Here is a 17914-nt window from a genome sequence, read left to right as displayed (position 1 = left end):
CTGGTCCTGGGTGTTTTCCCTGAGCTATTCAGCTCAAGGCTACTACCCAACCCCTTGAGCCACAGCACCACTTTCCATTTTCTAGTGATTAACTGGAGATAAGAGTCTGGGCTGGCTTTGAACCTCCATCCTCAGATCTCAGCCTCCTGAGTAGCTAGGATTACAGACGTGAGCCACTGCACTTTGCATAGTAACTGTGAAGTGGGCCTAGGACTTCCATGGAAATGGCATGTCAGACGCTGTCCTTAAATCTCTACTGGTTTACTGCATCCTCAATTTAGTAGAATGGATCCTACAAAATACTTTTGTATACTACCAGAATATACAGATGGGACAACAGAAAATAAAAAAGGGAAATCAGAATATGATAGAACAAAGGATTAAGATAACCTAAAACAAATAAATTTTAAGTAACTTTTTTTTTTTTTTTTTTTGGCCAGTCCTGGGGCTTGACTTCAGGGCCTGGGGACTGTCCCTGAGCTTCTTTTGCTCAAGGCTAGCACTCTACCACTGGAGCCACAGCACCACTTCCAGTCTTTTCTGTTTATGTGGTAATGAGGAATAGAACCCAGGGTTTCATGAATGCTAGGCAAGCACTCTACCACCAAGCCACTTTCCCAACCCAAGTAATGCTTAAAGAAGAAAGCTTGCTAGCATGCTCCTGGCCTTGGGTTTAATCCCCAGTACCATGGAAGGAAAAACGAACAAAAAAGATAGAGAACTAATTAAAATCCTATAAATATAACGTACTTATAGAGTTCACACCAAAGCCTGTTAAAAGCCACAAAAACACATACAGAGATTCCCATCTGAAGTCTTGCTAAAGGAAGTCCCCTTGAAAATGGGGTTACATTGTTAAAAATTATTCAAACGATGTTAATTAGCCACTCCTACACCATAACAAAACTGGAATTAGTTTTAAACCATAAAGCTAACAACTGAAAACTGTTAAATATAAAAACAGGGAAGACAGAAGTCTCAGTAATCAGTAAGCAGTCACAGTAACTTCAAGGTGAAATACAGAACAGTACCCATTCCTATTTACAGCTCAGAATCTTCTGACAAGAGAAACAGAGCGGTGGAGTGACGTACCTGGGGGACCGCGTTCTGCATGTAGGGTGGCGGATGCTGCTGCTTTTGCTGAACAGCACTTTCTATTGCTACTTTAGCTACAGTGCTTGGATCTGCTCCTGCCGGTACAGCAACCATGGTTGCACTGCAGCCGGCATTGTTGGGGTCACTGATTGTAACAATTCTCACTCCTACTTTGTTTGGAATTCCTGTTACTGTTTCCCTATCACTCTCCTCTGCTGGCCTCTTTGCGGCTTTGCATTCTGCTGTGCCATTTGTAGACCGCGCATCAGATGATGGGGCCGAATGGGGCACTCTTGATCCTGAGTGGGGAACGGCTATGATTTGATGCCCCTGTATAACAGAGGTTGTAGAATGTGGTGAGACAACTACACTTGGGCGTTGCTGAGGCACATCTGAATTCAAACTTGAAGCTAAAGGTCCATTAGGCAAATCAGTACCACTAAATTGCTGTGCGGCCACACTCGAGGCTTCCTGTATACTGCTCAGAGATGGAGAACCAGCCAAAGTCAATACAGGTCCGTTAGAAATTCTTTCTAGTTGATCACCTTTGGCAGTATCTTGCTGAGTGGCATCTAAAGTTCCTTGTGACTCCACTGGAGAGATCTCACCATTTCCTACATGATTGGAAGTTTTGTGATTTGGAATGCTTTTGCTTAAATGAGAACCATCTCCTTTATCAAAATCACAGATTCCATTAACGAGAGGCTTTTTCAAGTCACTTTTGATATCCTGCATGTCCATTTGTTCCGAATTCTGTTTCCCAGATGCTCCATTCTCACCAAGTTCTAGCGATGGGCCGTTACTGATGAGTGAGCACTGATTAACCTCACTCTGAGTTTTCCCTGAGTTTGAAGGAGGTAGACTTGAGTCACTGTACTTTTTCCCATTTAAAAGACTTCCCACCTGCATTTCACTTTCTTTTGAATCCCCGTTGCTGGTGTTTATGGCTCCTCGTCGGCATGACGGGTTCTCCATAACTTCAATTTTACGTTCATGAATATGTAAACCTGTGGCTTCCTTTGCCTCCTCCTCCTTTTGGCAAATTATTTTGTCACCTTTGAATGGGGGAGTAGCAATGGTACACGATGATTGTCCAGCGGGAGACGCTTGAGTGGCTGGAAGCGTTTGCACCTGAAGTCCAACTCCTGCCTGGGTTCCGCTCACGGTGAGACCTGCTGGAGCAATGAGCTGAGTTGCATTTCCCTGACTCACAGTTGCAGTTGCAAAACTCGTATTTGGCACAACTGTTATGGTTACCTGGTTGCCAGAAGTTCCTTGGAAAATGGTTGCTGGGCTATTGGAGATCAGTGGGCCTGGCAGTATTTGTAAGTTTGAAATGGGCACAGTCTGTACTCCCCCTGTGGATGGCATCCCACTTTGGACCAACTGAACGTTTTGCTGTCCAACCAAGAGCTGCTGAGCCGGAGGCTGCCCCTGTACTCCAAAGCCAGCTGCCTGGTTATTGGCCACCTGATAGACCACCTGAGGGCTGGGCGCTCTGGCATTATTGGGGGGCGGGATCTGCGGAGCGGGGAGGATCAGCTTCCCACCCGGGGTGGAAGGGCCTCGCTTTGGAAGCAGCAGCTGTTTGATCAGACTCGACTCACTCGAGGCTGGCTGACCAACCCCAGCATTTGTTTGCTGAGGTTGAACTTGCATTTGTACTTGTGGTGGCTGCTGAACTTGGACCTGGACCTGCTGGGGTGGCGGTGCTGGTGAATGCTGCTGCTGCTGCTGTCTTTTCACAGATAGCATCTGACTGACCGTAGGGGGTGGGCCCTGTGACTGAGGAGTGGACGAAGAAGGCATGGCAGTAGGGCCTTGGTTATTCGTAGCTGGGACTGGCGACGGGGAGGAAGAGGGAGTTATGTTTGGTTGTCCAGTTAACTGAACCGTCTGGCCAGTGGGCAGAGCTGCTGGGTTAGCAAGAACTATTTGGTGAATAGCTGGTGCATATGTTTGACCTTGTTGTGCTGGCTGGCTTACGATCACTACACTCTGCTGGGTTGGCTGCTGTGGTTGTTGAATGGGCTGCTGGACCACTGTGGATGAAACTTGTTGGGAAGGGAGGGGTTTTGGTGCAATGTTCTGGAATCCTACCCTTGACGGCTGTGGACTGGGAACACCAGCAATAGTAACCATTTGCCCTGTAGCTACCTGAAAATTCTGTACAGAAGTTGCAGAGACAATATTGGATGCAGAAGTTGTTACGTACTGTGGAGGTGTTATGATAACAGTGTCTTGTGGCTGGCTACCAGCTGATGCCTGCTGAGATGATGGTTGCACAGGTTGCGGTGATGTGGTGATTAACTGTTGACCTTGGGAAACTGTAGACGTACATGCTGGTATGTTCTGTACTCTGCCAAATATATGACTCTGTGGGACAGTTTGCTGAATCACTGTAACAGGAGTGCCCGAAGGAATCTGTCCTGGCACCACTGTGTGTAATGAAGATGGTTGTGGAATTACAGGTGGATGGTGAAGCAATGTCTGAGAATTCATAACTGTAACTGGCTGTGGCACGGTACTGTGGTTCTGAACCACAGAACTCTGCACAGCTCCCCCTCCTACAGCAATGCTCACAGGAACTGCTGTTTGGGGTAGAGAATTCTGGATTACTGTTGCCTTAACAACTTCACAAGGAATTGGAGTTTTATTCTGAATGACAGTCACTGGAGCATTTTGTTGCTGGTGTGTATGAACTGAAGGATTTGGTGGAATTCTGGAAACAGTCTGTGCCACAGTATGAACACCTTGTACTGGAAAAGACATTTGTGTTGCCGTCAAATTTGAAGATTGGTTAGGAACTGGAGCCCGCTGAAAATGATTTCCTACAGTTTGTGATCCATGCGGGAGTCCTGTGAATATGGGGAAAAAGCCAAAATTCGAAGTGAAATGATTGAAAGTTCCATGTAGCAATGATTTTATTAATACAAGAGAAAATATTTTTAAGAAATCTTAACATTCAACAACTTTGAAGCATAAGTAGAATACTAAAGTAAGGAAAGCTATAGGAAAAACAAGACAAAGTTATACATTTTAAACATTCCTAATTGTTCAGTTTATTATACTTGTTGTAGTAATTAATATGCATTCTCAAAAACTAGGCATAGTGGCACAGACCTGGAATTTCAGACTAAGGATCAGAAAAGGTATCCTGGGCAGGGCACACAGCAAGACACTATCTCAACAAACGGGCCCTGGCCCTGGCCCTGGCGACTCACACCTGAAATCTTAGCTACTCAGGAGTCTCAAGATCTGGACGATTTCAAAGCCAGCCTGAGCAGAGATGTCCAAGAGACTCTGTCTCCAAAAATAAACAGCAAAAAGTACAAAGGTTTTGAGTTCAAACTCCAGTAATGGCAAAAACTAGAAACAAACCAACAACAAAAGCCCAAAACATTAAAAATGAATACCTGCAGGTGAAGGAGTTGGAGATAAATCAGGAACCGAATCAACACGAACGACAGGAGTCGAAACTGGCTGCTGCTGATAGTACATCTGGATGGGAAGCGGGATGGCCCTCCGTTTCACACCCACCACGTGAATGTGTGCCTGCCCATTGCTGCTGGAATCCTCCACTCTCTTCACCGAATGATTTGGAAAGACTGTTCTGTAAAGTGATGCACACTGAGTTAGTTATGACAAGCACACTAGCGAAAACCACAGGTTCTACTGTCTACATCAACTATGGCTCTACATTCCCTGCTATCTATGTGTGAATTACTATCATTTATAAGGTCATATTATATAAGGGGGTAACAAAGAAATAAATTTAGAAGATTAACTCTCCAGTTAAAAAATTTGATTCACAATGTTGATTTTTAAAGCAATTTTATCCCATATGTAACCAACTGCAAATACCAATTTTAGTCACTATTATTCACAATGAAGAGGAACCAGTGTTTTTTAACATGAAATGGTAGGGAGAGGGAGGAAAAGAAAACTTCATTTCTTCCTTTTCTACCTTCGATAAAACCTACATTTCAGTAGAGGCTCTGAATGCAATTTGTGAAATTGTCTTTTTTTTTAAACTTCCACACTACAACCTCTTCACAGGAAATTTCAAGTAGCAGAATTATTTGAAAATACACAGATACTTGGTATTTTCTCTAAAGGCCAAAGAAGTGTTGTCAGTGATGTAAATGAGTTTTAAGAACCATATATCCTACCTAAGACATTTATAAAATCCAGTTGATGTGAGGATTCCACCACGAGCTAATTTACTACAAGTTGAGAGGTATTCCGAATACATTTCTGCTCGAGAGACAGAACAATCTGGATTTACTTCAAAGTGAGCATTTAGCCTAAAAGAAGACAAAGGTAAATCTGTAAATTATACAGTCTATGATAGCAGTCATATTTAAATATACTAAAGCCATTTGAAGATAATATGCCATAAAGCTAGTGGCTATATTGACTAATCAATCAAGCTTTCTTTCTTCATGTGTTAGTAGCAAATATGCTAGGTTTTAGATACTAAACTAAGGATAAAGTTTTCTTGACTCTTGAATCCAATCCCATTGGTTAAAAAAACTTAACCAAAACTTTTCAGCCACTCACTAAATCAGATAATTTCCACAATGTACAGTCCCACTCATTCATTTCAAACACTTCTCTTGCTATTTCAATACAGATGAATTGAAACTTCATTTTGTCTTGTACTTCTAGTAACTTTCTAAGTCAGGTAGTGTGGTCTCCTTTTCCTTGTACATCTCTTTCCAAAACTAATATGATTCCAACCAACTTCGCTGTTTCTTATACATCTAATCAAATAAAAATTATGAAAAAGAATTCCCTCTTATAGAAATGTAAACATGAAATCTGGAAGATTTCTATCCTAAACACACATGTTTTACTGAGATTGTGGTCTTTGTTCTTTTCAATTTGCATTATCCTCTACGTACCAAGATTTCAGAAAGAACAGATATGAAAAACATCACTTAGGTTGCAGTATGGAAAGCAACACTTCCCAATATTATTAGAAGAGATTGCTCAAGAACAAACGGTTGTTAGTATGTAAAAACAAACGTGAGGAAAAAGCAAACAGATATTTTAAACAACGTATCTGATCTAAGCAAAGTAGAAAAGTCTAGAGAAAACTGTCATAGAAACAAAGACATGAAAGCACCCAAAATATGGAACAGGGACAAGAGCATGGAATGGGTGACAAATAATGTTAGAGAATGAGAAAAAGGGAGTAGGGGAAAGAAAGTTTCTCAAGTTACATCTCATTAAAAAAGTGATTTTAATATGTGGCTATTAGATCCAAACAGTATAAGAGCGAGGACTCAATATTTGTGTACTCAATGCTATGGACATGGTATTGGAAATATAAACACAACTACCTAAACATAAAAATTCATGACTCTATAGACAATGTTTTATTACATAGATTAATATGTATCTGACATACAAACCCTCAGCCTAATTTTAATTATGTTCTAAAATCTAAGTGCCAGTGATTGTATAGATTCCCTTCTTGAATATTTGTTTGTTAAATAGTCATTTGAAATATGATATAAAAATCAATGTTAATAAATTCTTTAATAAAAAAGTGATTTTATACTATGATCTGTTAATTTTCTAAGGAATTTAATATTTAGGCAAGTAGCCATGATAAAGTGAAACCTCACCTACTCTTCATTTGCTTTGTTTTTTTGGAAAATGACAGAGAAAATACTGCCAAGTTGCTCATTTCAAGACAGAGACTAGCTATTCTATCATTTTGATTCACTTCCCCCTGTCACTCACAAAGGAAAAATCAACTGTTAAATGAGAAAGATGTTTCTTTAAGCTGGGAGTAGTAGTACCTACCAACAACCCCAGCCCTTGGTAGGCTATGGCAGGAGGACTGCACATTGGAGGGAGTATAGACTATACTTGAGACTCGCCTCAAAAAATAAAAAACATAGGGCAAGGAGTTTGATCTAGTGGTAGAATGCCTGCCCAGGATGCATGAAGACCTGGGTTTGATTCCTCGGTGCCACATACATAGAAAAAAAGCCAGAAGTGGTACTGTGGCTCAAGTGGTAGAGCTCTAGACTTGAGAAAACCCAAGAACAGAGCTTAGGCCCTGAGCTTAAGCCCAGGACTGACAAAAATAAATAAATAAATAAATAAAAATAAAAAATATTAAACAAAACTTTTGCTTTACATGGAAAGGAGATTTTAACAACAGAGTCTGATTTTATTAAAGTCAAATACGGTTTAACAAAACAATAATATTAAAAGAACAAACTTTGCAATCAAAAAAAGTTTTTGTAGTAAAAGATAATTTTTTTAAAAACATAAATGTTACTCCAAAAAGGAAGTAAATGGTGTAGCTTAATAACTTTCTATCTGGGTGACTTTAGTGCTAAAAATTTGGATGACTATTTTTTGTTTGAATGATGCCAAAATACAGGTGAACTGATTTTTTACATGGCTTATTTGATAGAAATGATATTCTAGGGTCAGGAATTTGACCTAGTGGTAGAGTGTTTGCCTAGCATGCATGAAGACCCATGTTTGACTCCTTGGTAACACATACACACAAAAAGCCAGAAGTGGCACTGTGGCTCAAGTGGTAGAGCACTAGCCTTGAGAAAGCTCAAGGACAGTGCCCAGGCCCTGAGTTCAAGCCCCAGGACTGGCAAAAAAAAGGGAATGATATTCTACACTAACTAAAAGGACATCTATAATTAAACATTCAGGATGATTGCTGAATGCATTCTTTGTTGTTTCTTTTGCTTCGTTCTTCCCAAAGATACAGCCTTAATAGAAACAAGCCACTTACCACTGACAAGCAAACTTCTCACTATCTATTTCCACTATTCCTGGAGGTGGAGCAACATGCTGTGCTACAACTGCTCTGGAAGCTAAAAATAAAAAAACAAAAAACCAAAACATTAGTGGCATCACTAATCAGTGTATGCTGCATTTCATTCCTGATACTGAACCAGTTAATATTCACAAGAAATATCTTCTAGAAAGATATATAAACATATGGAGATAATAAACATATGGAGATATACAAACAAATAAGTCATAGAGCACTTAATATACTGGGTACCATCTTAGGTGCTTCTTATTTTGTATAATCTCAAAGCCATTCAAATAATAACAATGTCATGGGCGACAGCCAATAATAGAGACAGCTTTCTCCATGGGCTAGAGATTGACTGAACACGTATACTGTGTTCCTTAATTCTTCTGTAAGGTAGGAACAGATAAGGAAATTAAGAATGATTCTGTTGCACAGAGAACTGGAGCATAACCCAGTGGTACAATGCATGGTTTAATCCAGGTTAAAATCCTAACATCAACCTTCCCCTAAAAAACCTTTGTCCGAAAAAACAAAAGTGGGTTCTGTGGCAGATTGCTTTTATATATTGTATGAAGTAAAATTTGCAGTGCCAAAATTGTTGCATAAAGTACAATACTATTTGGAACATAGTACTTTACAAATATGAAAAGTACTGTCATACAATTCAGTAATCCTTGACCACTGAGTAATATTTCAATTTCCTAACCCAGCAGTCCTCAAAATGTCATCTCCAGATTTGCAGCAGAGTATATCATGAAGAACTACTAGAAATGAAAATTCGCAGGTTCTCCCACCTAGGGGGAAACTCAGGAGTAGTAAGACTAGAAATCTGTATTTTACCTAAACCTATCAGGTGATTCAGATGCACTGTGCTAGAACCGCTAGCATATGTCTGGCTACACGGGTACCTCTAAGGAGGAGCATACATGATTTATAGTCATATCTTAATACATGTTTTAAATATTTTCCAGAAAATTAAATAAAATCTTATCTAAAGATAGATACTTATAACAAGCCAGGTACTTGACAATTCTTCAACAAGAAAGAGTGAGGAACTCTACTTTGTAGATGATACTTTTGGGGGATAATTTTGAGGGCATTCAATGAGTTACAAATTTTATTCTCATCTATTTGTTTATGTAAACTAAGTTTCTCAACTTGTAACTATAGAGAAAAAAATGGCAGAATCGATGTTCAGGTCTAGTTCATGGAAGCAACAAGTGTCAAGAGTATTGTTCATTCAAACATACACTAGATTAACAGATTCCATAGAATTAATAAGTAGCTTCACTATTTCATTAAGATAGAGAATTCTAGTACTTTTGCTTTTTTTTACAAAATTACAAAAATGTGTATTTATGATATACTATTTATTACAAGCCTACAATGACAAAATAAAAATTTAAACAATTAGAACTTTGTAGAATAGTAAAAAATTAATAGAAGAAACTTTAAAATATCTATTTTATGCCAAAATAGTATTGATATATTAACAAATATAAGATTGCCACATATAAAAATACACAACAATCAGATAAAATTCTGTAAGGACAGAGGAACAGGTGTAATGAGGAAAGGGGTAAGGCGTCTGTGCATAGGAGCGGGTTTGCTGAGGACTGCTTTCAGTTCTTGTGCATGTTGTGCTCTACCACTCAATCACATCACAGCCCTCATGCATTTTGTTTTAAATTGAAGATAGCTTCAAGATTCCAATGAATATAAGGAATACTCTAGTTACTTTATTTTTATAAAGTCAATTTCAATAAAATATTTATTTTGCAGCTTGTTAAATTCCAATGAAATGAAATGCCAGCTTTGAATGAGTTAAGTGAAAAGCTTTATCACTGATGACCCTACCAGTAGAGAGCAGCATTGAACTAGAGAGGGAAAAAGTCAAACTACAAAGAATTAGTTAACTAACTTCACTATGTCATTCAGAGTAAGCATAAATAAGAAAGGACTCTTTCCAGGTCAAAAATTAAGCATTTCAGTTCTCTAGAAGTCTGTTTCCACCTCTATATATGAACTCTTCCTATATAAGTGAATAGGCATAAACTCTCAGTGCTCAATTTGCCCTTTTGCCAAATGAGGACTCAATCAGAAGAATGGGTTCATTTATTGAAGTCAAAAGAACTGTTTTAAAAAGCATAACAGTAGCTCTGATCAAAATAACTCTGTGTCAGACTACTCTTTTACCCTCAATTAATTTAATTTTCAACTTCTTCCAGGATCAAAATATATCCCCTACCCCAAATCATCCACTTAATTGACAGCATGCTTTGCCTCATTTCTTTATCAAATCAATAATACTCTTGCTGAGGTTTATTAAACATTTGTCCTTTTGTTTTGTTTTGGAGACAGGGTCTCACTATGTAGCCCAGGCTGGCCTTAAAATATGATTCTCCTGCCTCAGCTTCCCACGTGCTGGGATTACAGGCGTGCACCACCATGCCCAGTTTATGCACTTGAGGTTTAATATTTATTGTCTATGGGTAAAAGTTCATTGAGTATACTAATAATCAAAATGATCTACTTTCTACTATATTTTATTTGTCTGGTTCTGTTAAGGATACCTATGATACAACATTACCAAATACTTAAGAGAATGGAAATCAGTGAAGTATGTGATGCATACTTATTTTGTATAAATAGGTACATGAGTTTGATACTATGAATTGAGAATAAGGATGTAGAACCATGGCTGAATTTGCGAACAGATGGGTGGCAAGATATGAATTTGAATCAAGTGATTATTAGCATGAGTAACTGTGGAGACTGATTTTTAGGAAGACTTAGAAGATTTGGTGAATAGGTGAATATGGTAAAAATTAAGGATAATGAGATTGTTGGTTGGGATAGTGAGGGAGAGTAGGAAATACGTCAATGTATTTGTAGTTGAAAGGAAGAAACAAGCAAAGAGATCTAAAATAAGAGAACAAGGGTGGAAAAGACTTTCTAGTACAGATTCACAAGAAATTAGCACTTCTTCCTAGGACAAAAGGAAGTTGAAAGAAAATGAGTTCAGATGCTAATAAGTTATAAGCGAAGAAGTACAACAAAATTACTCTATACTATCTTCATACTAATTAATTACAAAATGGGAGGTAAGATCAAATGAGAAAACTAACATCTCCTATCCAAAAATATAAGGAAAGAAAAGTGTCTTAGAAGGCAAAGGATAGGAAGTGCAAGTCAAGTGAAAGATGAATTGCTTCAGTTAGGACAAATGATAGGAAAAGATTCTACAAAAAGGCTAAGTGTGCTGAAACATAAAAGTGGTATTTCAGAATGAGCCAGGAAAAAGAAGCCCAAGGACTGGAATGAAGGCTGGTTATTTGACAGGTCTGCACTATAATTATTTGAGTTAAATAGAGCCTAGGAAATGAACACATGTAGGCCTATCTCCCTGCAGATGTACTTTGTGCATGGCACACATATGTATCTGGCTCCTAGGTTCTGATTCTGTGGTGTTAGAACAAAGACTTAGGGGTAAGAGGATTCCATGCCCTAATCATCATGTACTAGAATAATATGGTAATACATGATGATTAAGCTATTCCTGCATGTCAATTTCCTATGACCAAATCACAAATAATAAGCCCATTAGTGTACTTGTTGCTCACATGACTGTGAATAATACCAAATCCCTCACATTTCTGTAAATTCTTCCCAACTTGATTTCTCTATTATGTTGTTCTCCCTTTATGCTCACACTGATCTGGCCTGGAATGTAAAATATCTAAGATATCAGACTATATAGCTAAATTCCTCTCTTGCCTACTCTCCTATAAAACATCATTTCTTTGTACTACATTTATCCTTAATTTATGTTACTCTGACTTAAAGAAGAACACTTAAGAATTAGAGTACATTTAAATGGAAAGGAATTTGTGAAAACACTCACCTGGGGCAGATGCTACATGAGTCTGGGTTTGGACTTGCTCTATAGCTTGTGGCCTAATGTCAGATAAAATTTGATGATTGGAACTTGGATGTTCAACAAGTTTTACTGCAGCGAGTGCATCAGGGCCAAACATCTGAATATCCATAGAAACCAAACATACTAGCATGTCTAAAGTAAGTAAAAAACCAACAGGCTTTTGTTAGTAATATTAAAAAACAGTGCCATCTCTGGAGAATACATTTTATACAGAATACTGCTTCAACTGTCAGGTCAGAAATCTTACTGTACATAAGAATTACCTGTGAATCTCTAAAAAACAATTTTAAGCTCAATTTCTGAAAACTGATTTAGAAGTTCTAAAGTGAGAATGAGATACAATACCTTTTTTTGTTTTGGGGAGATTCTAGAATTAGAACCTCAATCTTTATGCTTGGTAGGTATGCACTCAATGCTGAGTCAGGCTTCTAGCCTTGATTTTCTGATGATTATTTCTGAGATAGTCTTGCTACCTGTCTACCTACGTGTCTGGACACAATCTGCCTATGTCAGACTTCCTATGTAGCTAAGTTAACAGGCATACTGTACCATGTCCAACTCTTTGTTAACAAGGTATCTTGAGAAGTTTTCTGCCATGGCTTGCCATGGACCATGATCCTCTCAGTCTTGGCCTCCCAAGCAACTAGAATTACTGGCCTGAAATACTACCCCTAGCCGATAAATGACATTTTAACTTCTCAAAAATAACAGTTTTTCAGGATAACTTTTCATTAACTCAGATTTTCATAATCTCTTAGTTAATGCTAACTAACTTATATACTTTCCTATACATGTTTAAACTAATCATCTTTACAAAGGTAAATTCACTGATCCTTATGCATAGCACGCTATTAGCACGTTAATGGAACTTAATGAAGCTTGTTCACTCAGCTTCAATTGTTGAATAATGGCAGGTGTCCATTTGAAAACAAAAACTTAATGTCAGATACAGTGAATCCTGTTGGCTACATGATGGATCCTTCTTACTCATCAAAAACCAGTCATAAAAAATAATTCAAACGGGCTGGGAGTTTAGCCTAGTGGCTAAAGTGCTTGCCTAGCATGCATGAAGACCTGGGTTTGATTCCTTGGTACCACATAAATAGAAAAAAGCCGGAAGTGGTGCTGAAGCTCAAGTGGTAGAGCTCTAGCCTTGAGAAAGTCCAAGGACATTGCTCAGGCCCTGAGCTCAAGCCCAGGACTGGCAAAAAAAAAATAATAATAATAAAATTATAATAATTTAAACAAATGTACCAGAAGGGGATAATGACTTCTTAAATCTAAACAACAAATATCACAAATACCCACAGTTCTGCACAGCCCCATATTAGATGTCTACTCTAGGAGGATTATAAAATATTTTTGTCCAATCTTACCTATGCTCTTTTCCACTTTTGCAATTTTCGTGCAAGCGACATCTCCCATTTCAGTGAGCATGTATAGCACCTCGAGCGTTGAGATTACAAGCAGCACATCAGGTAACGTGAGATGACAAATGATTTCTCTGTATGAATCTTGATCCACATATTCACAAATTAAAACACCATTATCTTCTGCTTTGCAAAGATTCCCCAAAATCTCCATGCCTGAAAAGCATACATACATACATGTTTTTCTTAACCAACGATGAAACTTTGTTCATTTTAGTCAATAAAAAACTTAAAAGGAGGACTCACCCCTCATTTTTAAAAACCTATCCCTTGACATTAGACATTTTGTGACAGTATGGAACATCAGGTGAGTAGTTTTGAAATCAACAGGGTCCAATAAAAGCTGAAAGAAAAGGGCAATCAAGTTCAGATCCAGTGTCTTCTAGAGTTGTATATTTCAAAATGTAATAAAAGTGAGCAAAACAATGTTGTATTACTTTTACAAGTGTAAATATTGTGAGAATAGTCAAGCTATGTTTGAGGCATCATTTTAAATATTTTTGATACAAAAGTGTGATACTTTATACTACCACTTTTAGAAACACGTATACATAGCCATTTAAAACCCAGTAGATATAGGCAACTACATAGTAAATGTTAAAGTAAATGTTGCTAACTATAGAAAGGAACTGAAAGTACTGTTACATGCTTACCTCAGCTGCAATATTTCCTAATGTGTCAAGGCCTAATTGCCTTAAAGAAATAAAATGACTATGTGCAGAAAGTAATAGGAAACGAAGACAGGTACGATTAGCTGCCAAGAGCTTAACGTTTCCCTCCTCAAAGGAAAGATTTCGCAAAATCACTGCAATCTGAAGTACTCGCTGTCCTTCAATATCATTAATGCCCAGCTTTCGAGGTGGATGAAATAAAGATTCCCAAATCCATTCTCCTGATGTACCTTCTACAACAGAAAAACACATTTCACTTAATATTACTGATGCTTCATAATTACTTAATAACTTTACTTTCCTTGACTTACCATGAGACTTGTTTCTGTCAGAAATGAGGTCACGTACTTCAGTATCATCAACAATGTCTTTCCAAAACTGTAATGAGAAAGAATTATGCTAAATGCCAATGATTTTAAGCTGTTCTTATTGCAGAAAGTGTCACATAATGTAAAAGTAATATTTTTACATTCCCTTGGTTCCAATGGCTATCAATTCAATCTATGCATTAAATTAGTATAAAAGTATGATGTATGGCTGCAGATCATTGTGCAAGCTGCTTTATGTGGGCATTTCCCCCCCAGGGGCTCTTAACTTAGAGGCTAAAAAACACTGAAAGACCTCTATAAGAAATGAGAGCATATATTAATTTGGAAGGGGAAAAAATTTACAGCTCCATGATCATTCATATTTTTTTCTTTTTGCCACTCCTGGGTCTTGAACTCAGGGCCTGAGCACTGTCCTTGATCTTTCTCAAGGCCAGTACTCTACTAGTTGAGCCACAGCACCACTTCTAGCTTTTCTGTGTATGTGTTACTGAGGAATTGAACCCAGGGCTTTGTGCATGCTAGGCAAGCACTCTACCACCAGGCCACAGTCCCAGCCCATGACCATTAAATTTTAACTGAAATCAAGTATTTCTTTAGGATTCTCTTCAGGTCTGAGGAGTTAGCACACAATAGTAACATTAGCAGTACCTATGACATTGTCACTTAAATGAAAAACAATTATCATCAGATTACCTTTTATAGTTATCGGAAAAATATCTAGAAATAGTATTTATGCAGCTCAATACTAGAAAACTGTGGAAGGTACTAACTTTGTCAACAAAGTAACATTACTAACATTACTAATAGTAGACATTCATGAGACATTGCAAGTAATGAAATTTAATAAAGCAGCTATTTTAGGTATTTTCTACTATTCTATAAGCTGTTTTTTGTTTTTTGTTTTTGGACCCACAAAAGGAAAGGAGTAAGTTGAAGTCCATCCATGTTAAAAAATCATTTGCAGGTTAAAAACCAAATGCTTTTACATTGATATATATGCCTTATATAAAACAAAGGTTTATTATGCCTCTAAAATGCAATTTAAATACTTAACAAAGAACTGGAGAGACTATTAGTTTGCTTTTTTATTCCATCCCATGATGTATCTCCTTCGAAAGAACTAATTTTTAAAATCAAAGTGGTTTTGCATTTAAAGCCATTAGTACAAAAGGTATTCATAGGCTTAAAAAGACCACCAAAGAGATTTTTCATACACATAAAAGCAATGGTGAATCATACTTTTTACTAATAATAAAAGAATCAGGTACATGAACACAACCATGTTCAATATCCATGAAAAAAGAAACACAGGGAAGTCAAGTAATAAATATATGATACAGAATGAAAATGACCATACATAGTAAGTCTTTATTTTTTTTTGAAACTTACATGGTTGTGTTCATGTATCTCCTTCGAAAGAACTAATTTTTAAAATCAAAGTGGTTTTGCATTTAAAGCCATTAGTACAAAAGGTATTCATAGGCTTAAAAAGACCACCAAAGAGATTTTTCATACAATCTCTCAAAAACAAAATGGCAAAACTAAAACAAAAAAGAACTTGCCTAGAAAGGTTCTACCATCAGTACATAAAAAACAAACCGGAGCTGGGAGTTTGGCCTAGTGGTAGAGTGCTTGCCTTGCATGCAAGAAGACCTGGGTTCGATTCCTTGGTACTACATACATTTAAAAAAAAGCCAGAAATGAAGTGGTAGAGCTCTAGCCTTGAGAAAGTCCAACGATAGTGCTCAGGCCCTGAGTGAGCTCAATCCCAGGACCGGCAAAAAAGAAAAACAAACAAACAAAACACTGCAGTTTCTGAAACAAGAGGAAAACAAGTTAAACTAAAGTCATTTCCTAATTTCCACGTACACATTTAGTACCCGAGCATTAGTGCAGCTCAGATGAGGAACTTGATTGGGATCAGCCAAGTTGAAGGAGGGTAGAATTTTGAGCAAGTCTTTAGTAAATGAGGAGCTATGTAGAAAGAGCTCCAAAAATCTAGAGGGACCAAGTTCATATCTTTACAGTCAAACTCCACAATGCCAGGCACAAAAGTCAACTAAAGGGACCACAGCTGAACAATTCCCAGGAAACAGAAAGACAAATACCCAGCTAATTGAACAGCAATCTCCAGCTACCACATCTACGTGAGCTATTGCTTGAGTCTTCCATTTGTTAAGGTTTGTGATACTCTGGGAGAAGTATCAAAAGGCAGGACTCTGCAAGCAGGAACTGTGGCATTCTGGTCCCTTCATCTTCTGTTTTTGGCTTGGTGGCCATGAGCTGAGTGGCTCTTATGCACCACACACTCCTGCTGCCACACGGTGCCTCACCTCAGGCCCAAAGCAACAAGGCCATTTTGTCGTGACTGGGACACCTCCAACTGTGGGCTAAACAAACCTTTTTCTTTATCAGTTATCCTAGGAATTCTTGTTTCTTTTTCTTTCCCTTTTCTCCCTCTGCTTCTGGGAAGAAAGAAACACCCAAGGCTACACATATGCTGGCAAGAACATTACTGTGTCTGCCCAGGACTTTCTTACAGTGACATAAAACTAGCACAAATTCTCATAACAAAGCTATAACCAACTATAAGGATGCATAAAACAACCAAGAGCCTAGCAAAGAAAAATTCAAGATCCTTAGCAAGTGGGGGAAAGACAGATACTTGATTTAAAAAAAGCAAAAACGAAAGCAAAACAAGACTCCTCTCCAACACACCCACACTCACACCCACAAACACATACACACACACACATATACGAGGAAAAAGGAACTCTTCCATATACACTGTTGGTGGGAATGGAAAACTAGTATAGTCGCTATGGAAATCAGAATGGAAGTTCCTCAAAAACTTTAAAATAGATCTACTTTATGATAGCACTGCTGAGCATATGTATCAACATGTAAGAAAGACAACCTGTAGGCCTGTGTTTATTGCAGCACTGTTTTGGTCACAATATTCAAACTGTAGAAATAACCGAGATGTTCAACAAATCAACCTATAAATAAAACTATCTTTACATGCACATATTGGTATACATTGGAAAATAACACAACTATAGTGAAAAAAATGAAAGCTCATTATTTGCTAGAAAATGGATAAAACTGGAGATTATTATGTTACACAAAATAAGCCAAGCTCAAAAAGCAATTGATCAAAATCCATTCTAGTTCTAAACCAATTTGTTGAATTGAAACCTTTTTGTACAACTACTTAAGCAATTTTTAAAAAACACTTTTTTTTGGTCAGTCCTGGGGCTTGAATTCAGGGCCTGGGCACTGCCCTTGGACACTTTTTGCTCAGGCTAGTGCTCTGCCAGTTGACCTATAGCACCACTTCTGGCTTTTTTGGAGTAGGTGGTACAGAGGAATCAAACCCCAGGGCTTTGTGCATGCTAGGTAAGCACTCTACCATTAGGCTATGTTCCCATCCCCCTAAAACACATTTTTAAAAAGCACATTTTTGCTCACCTAGAGAACATTATGTATGTGTATGGAGGGAGGAAAGAAGGGAGAGAATCCTATTATTTATAGACTATTCAGAAAAGAAGGGGAGGGGAGAAGGTAAGGAATGATGGTGAATAATCTCAAATATATTGCAGCTGTGTTTTGAAGATAGTATTAGGAATGTCAAGGAATGG

General features: G+C 37.9%; 1 protein-coding gene across 1 annotated transcript in view; it reads right to left on the bottom strand.

Moving 5' to 3' along the window:
• Positions 1 to 17914, bottom strand: part of Arid2 (AT-rich interaction domain 2) — a 149633-nt gene that overhangs the window by 28027 nt on the left and 103692 nt on the right. The window contains exons 8-16 of the mRNA XM_090324527.1: positions 14256 to 14322; positions 13927 to 14177; positions 13520 to 13616; positions 13220 to 13429; positions 11808 to 11975; positions 7874 to 7955; positions 5268 to 5402; positions 4512 to 4708; positions 1093 to 3953 (exon numbers count right to left, since the gene is read on the bottom strand). Coding sequence (XP_090180653.1) covers positions 1093 to 3953; positions 4512 to 4708; positions 5268 to 5402; positions 7874 to 7955; positions 11808 to 11975; positions 13220 to 13429; positions 13520 to 13616; positions 13927 to 14177; positions 14256 to 14322 — 4068 coding nt within the window. The remainder of the gene's footprint in view (positions 1 to 1092; positions 3954 to 4511; positions 4709 to 5267; positions 5403 to 7873; positions 7956 to 11807; positions 11976 to 13219; positions 13430 to 13519; positions 13617 to 13926; positions 14178 to 14255; positions 14323 to 17914) is intronic.

This window comes from Megascapheus bottae, chromosome 2 (assembly GCF_031878675.1).
Source record: "Megascapheus bottae isolate mThoBot1 chromosome 2, mThoBot2.hap1, whole genome shotgun sequence".
NCBI classification, from domain to species: Eukaryota; Metazoa; Chordata; class Mammalia; order Rodentia; family Geomyidae; genus Megascapheus; species Megascapheus bottae.
The sequence above is the reverse complement of the archived record's forward strand: the minus strand, read 5'-3'. Positions and strand labels throughout refer to the sequence as shown.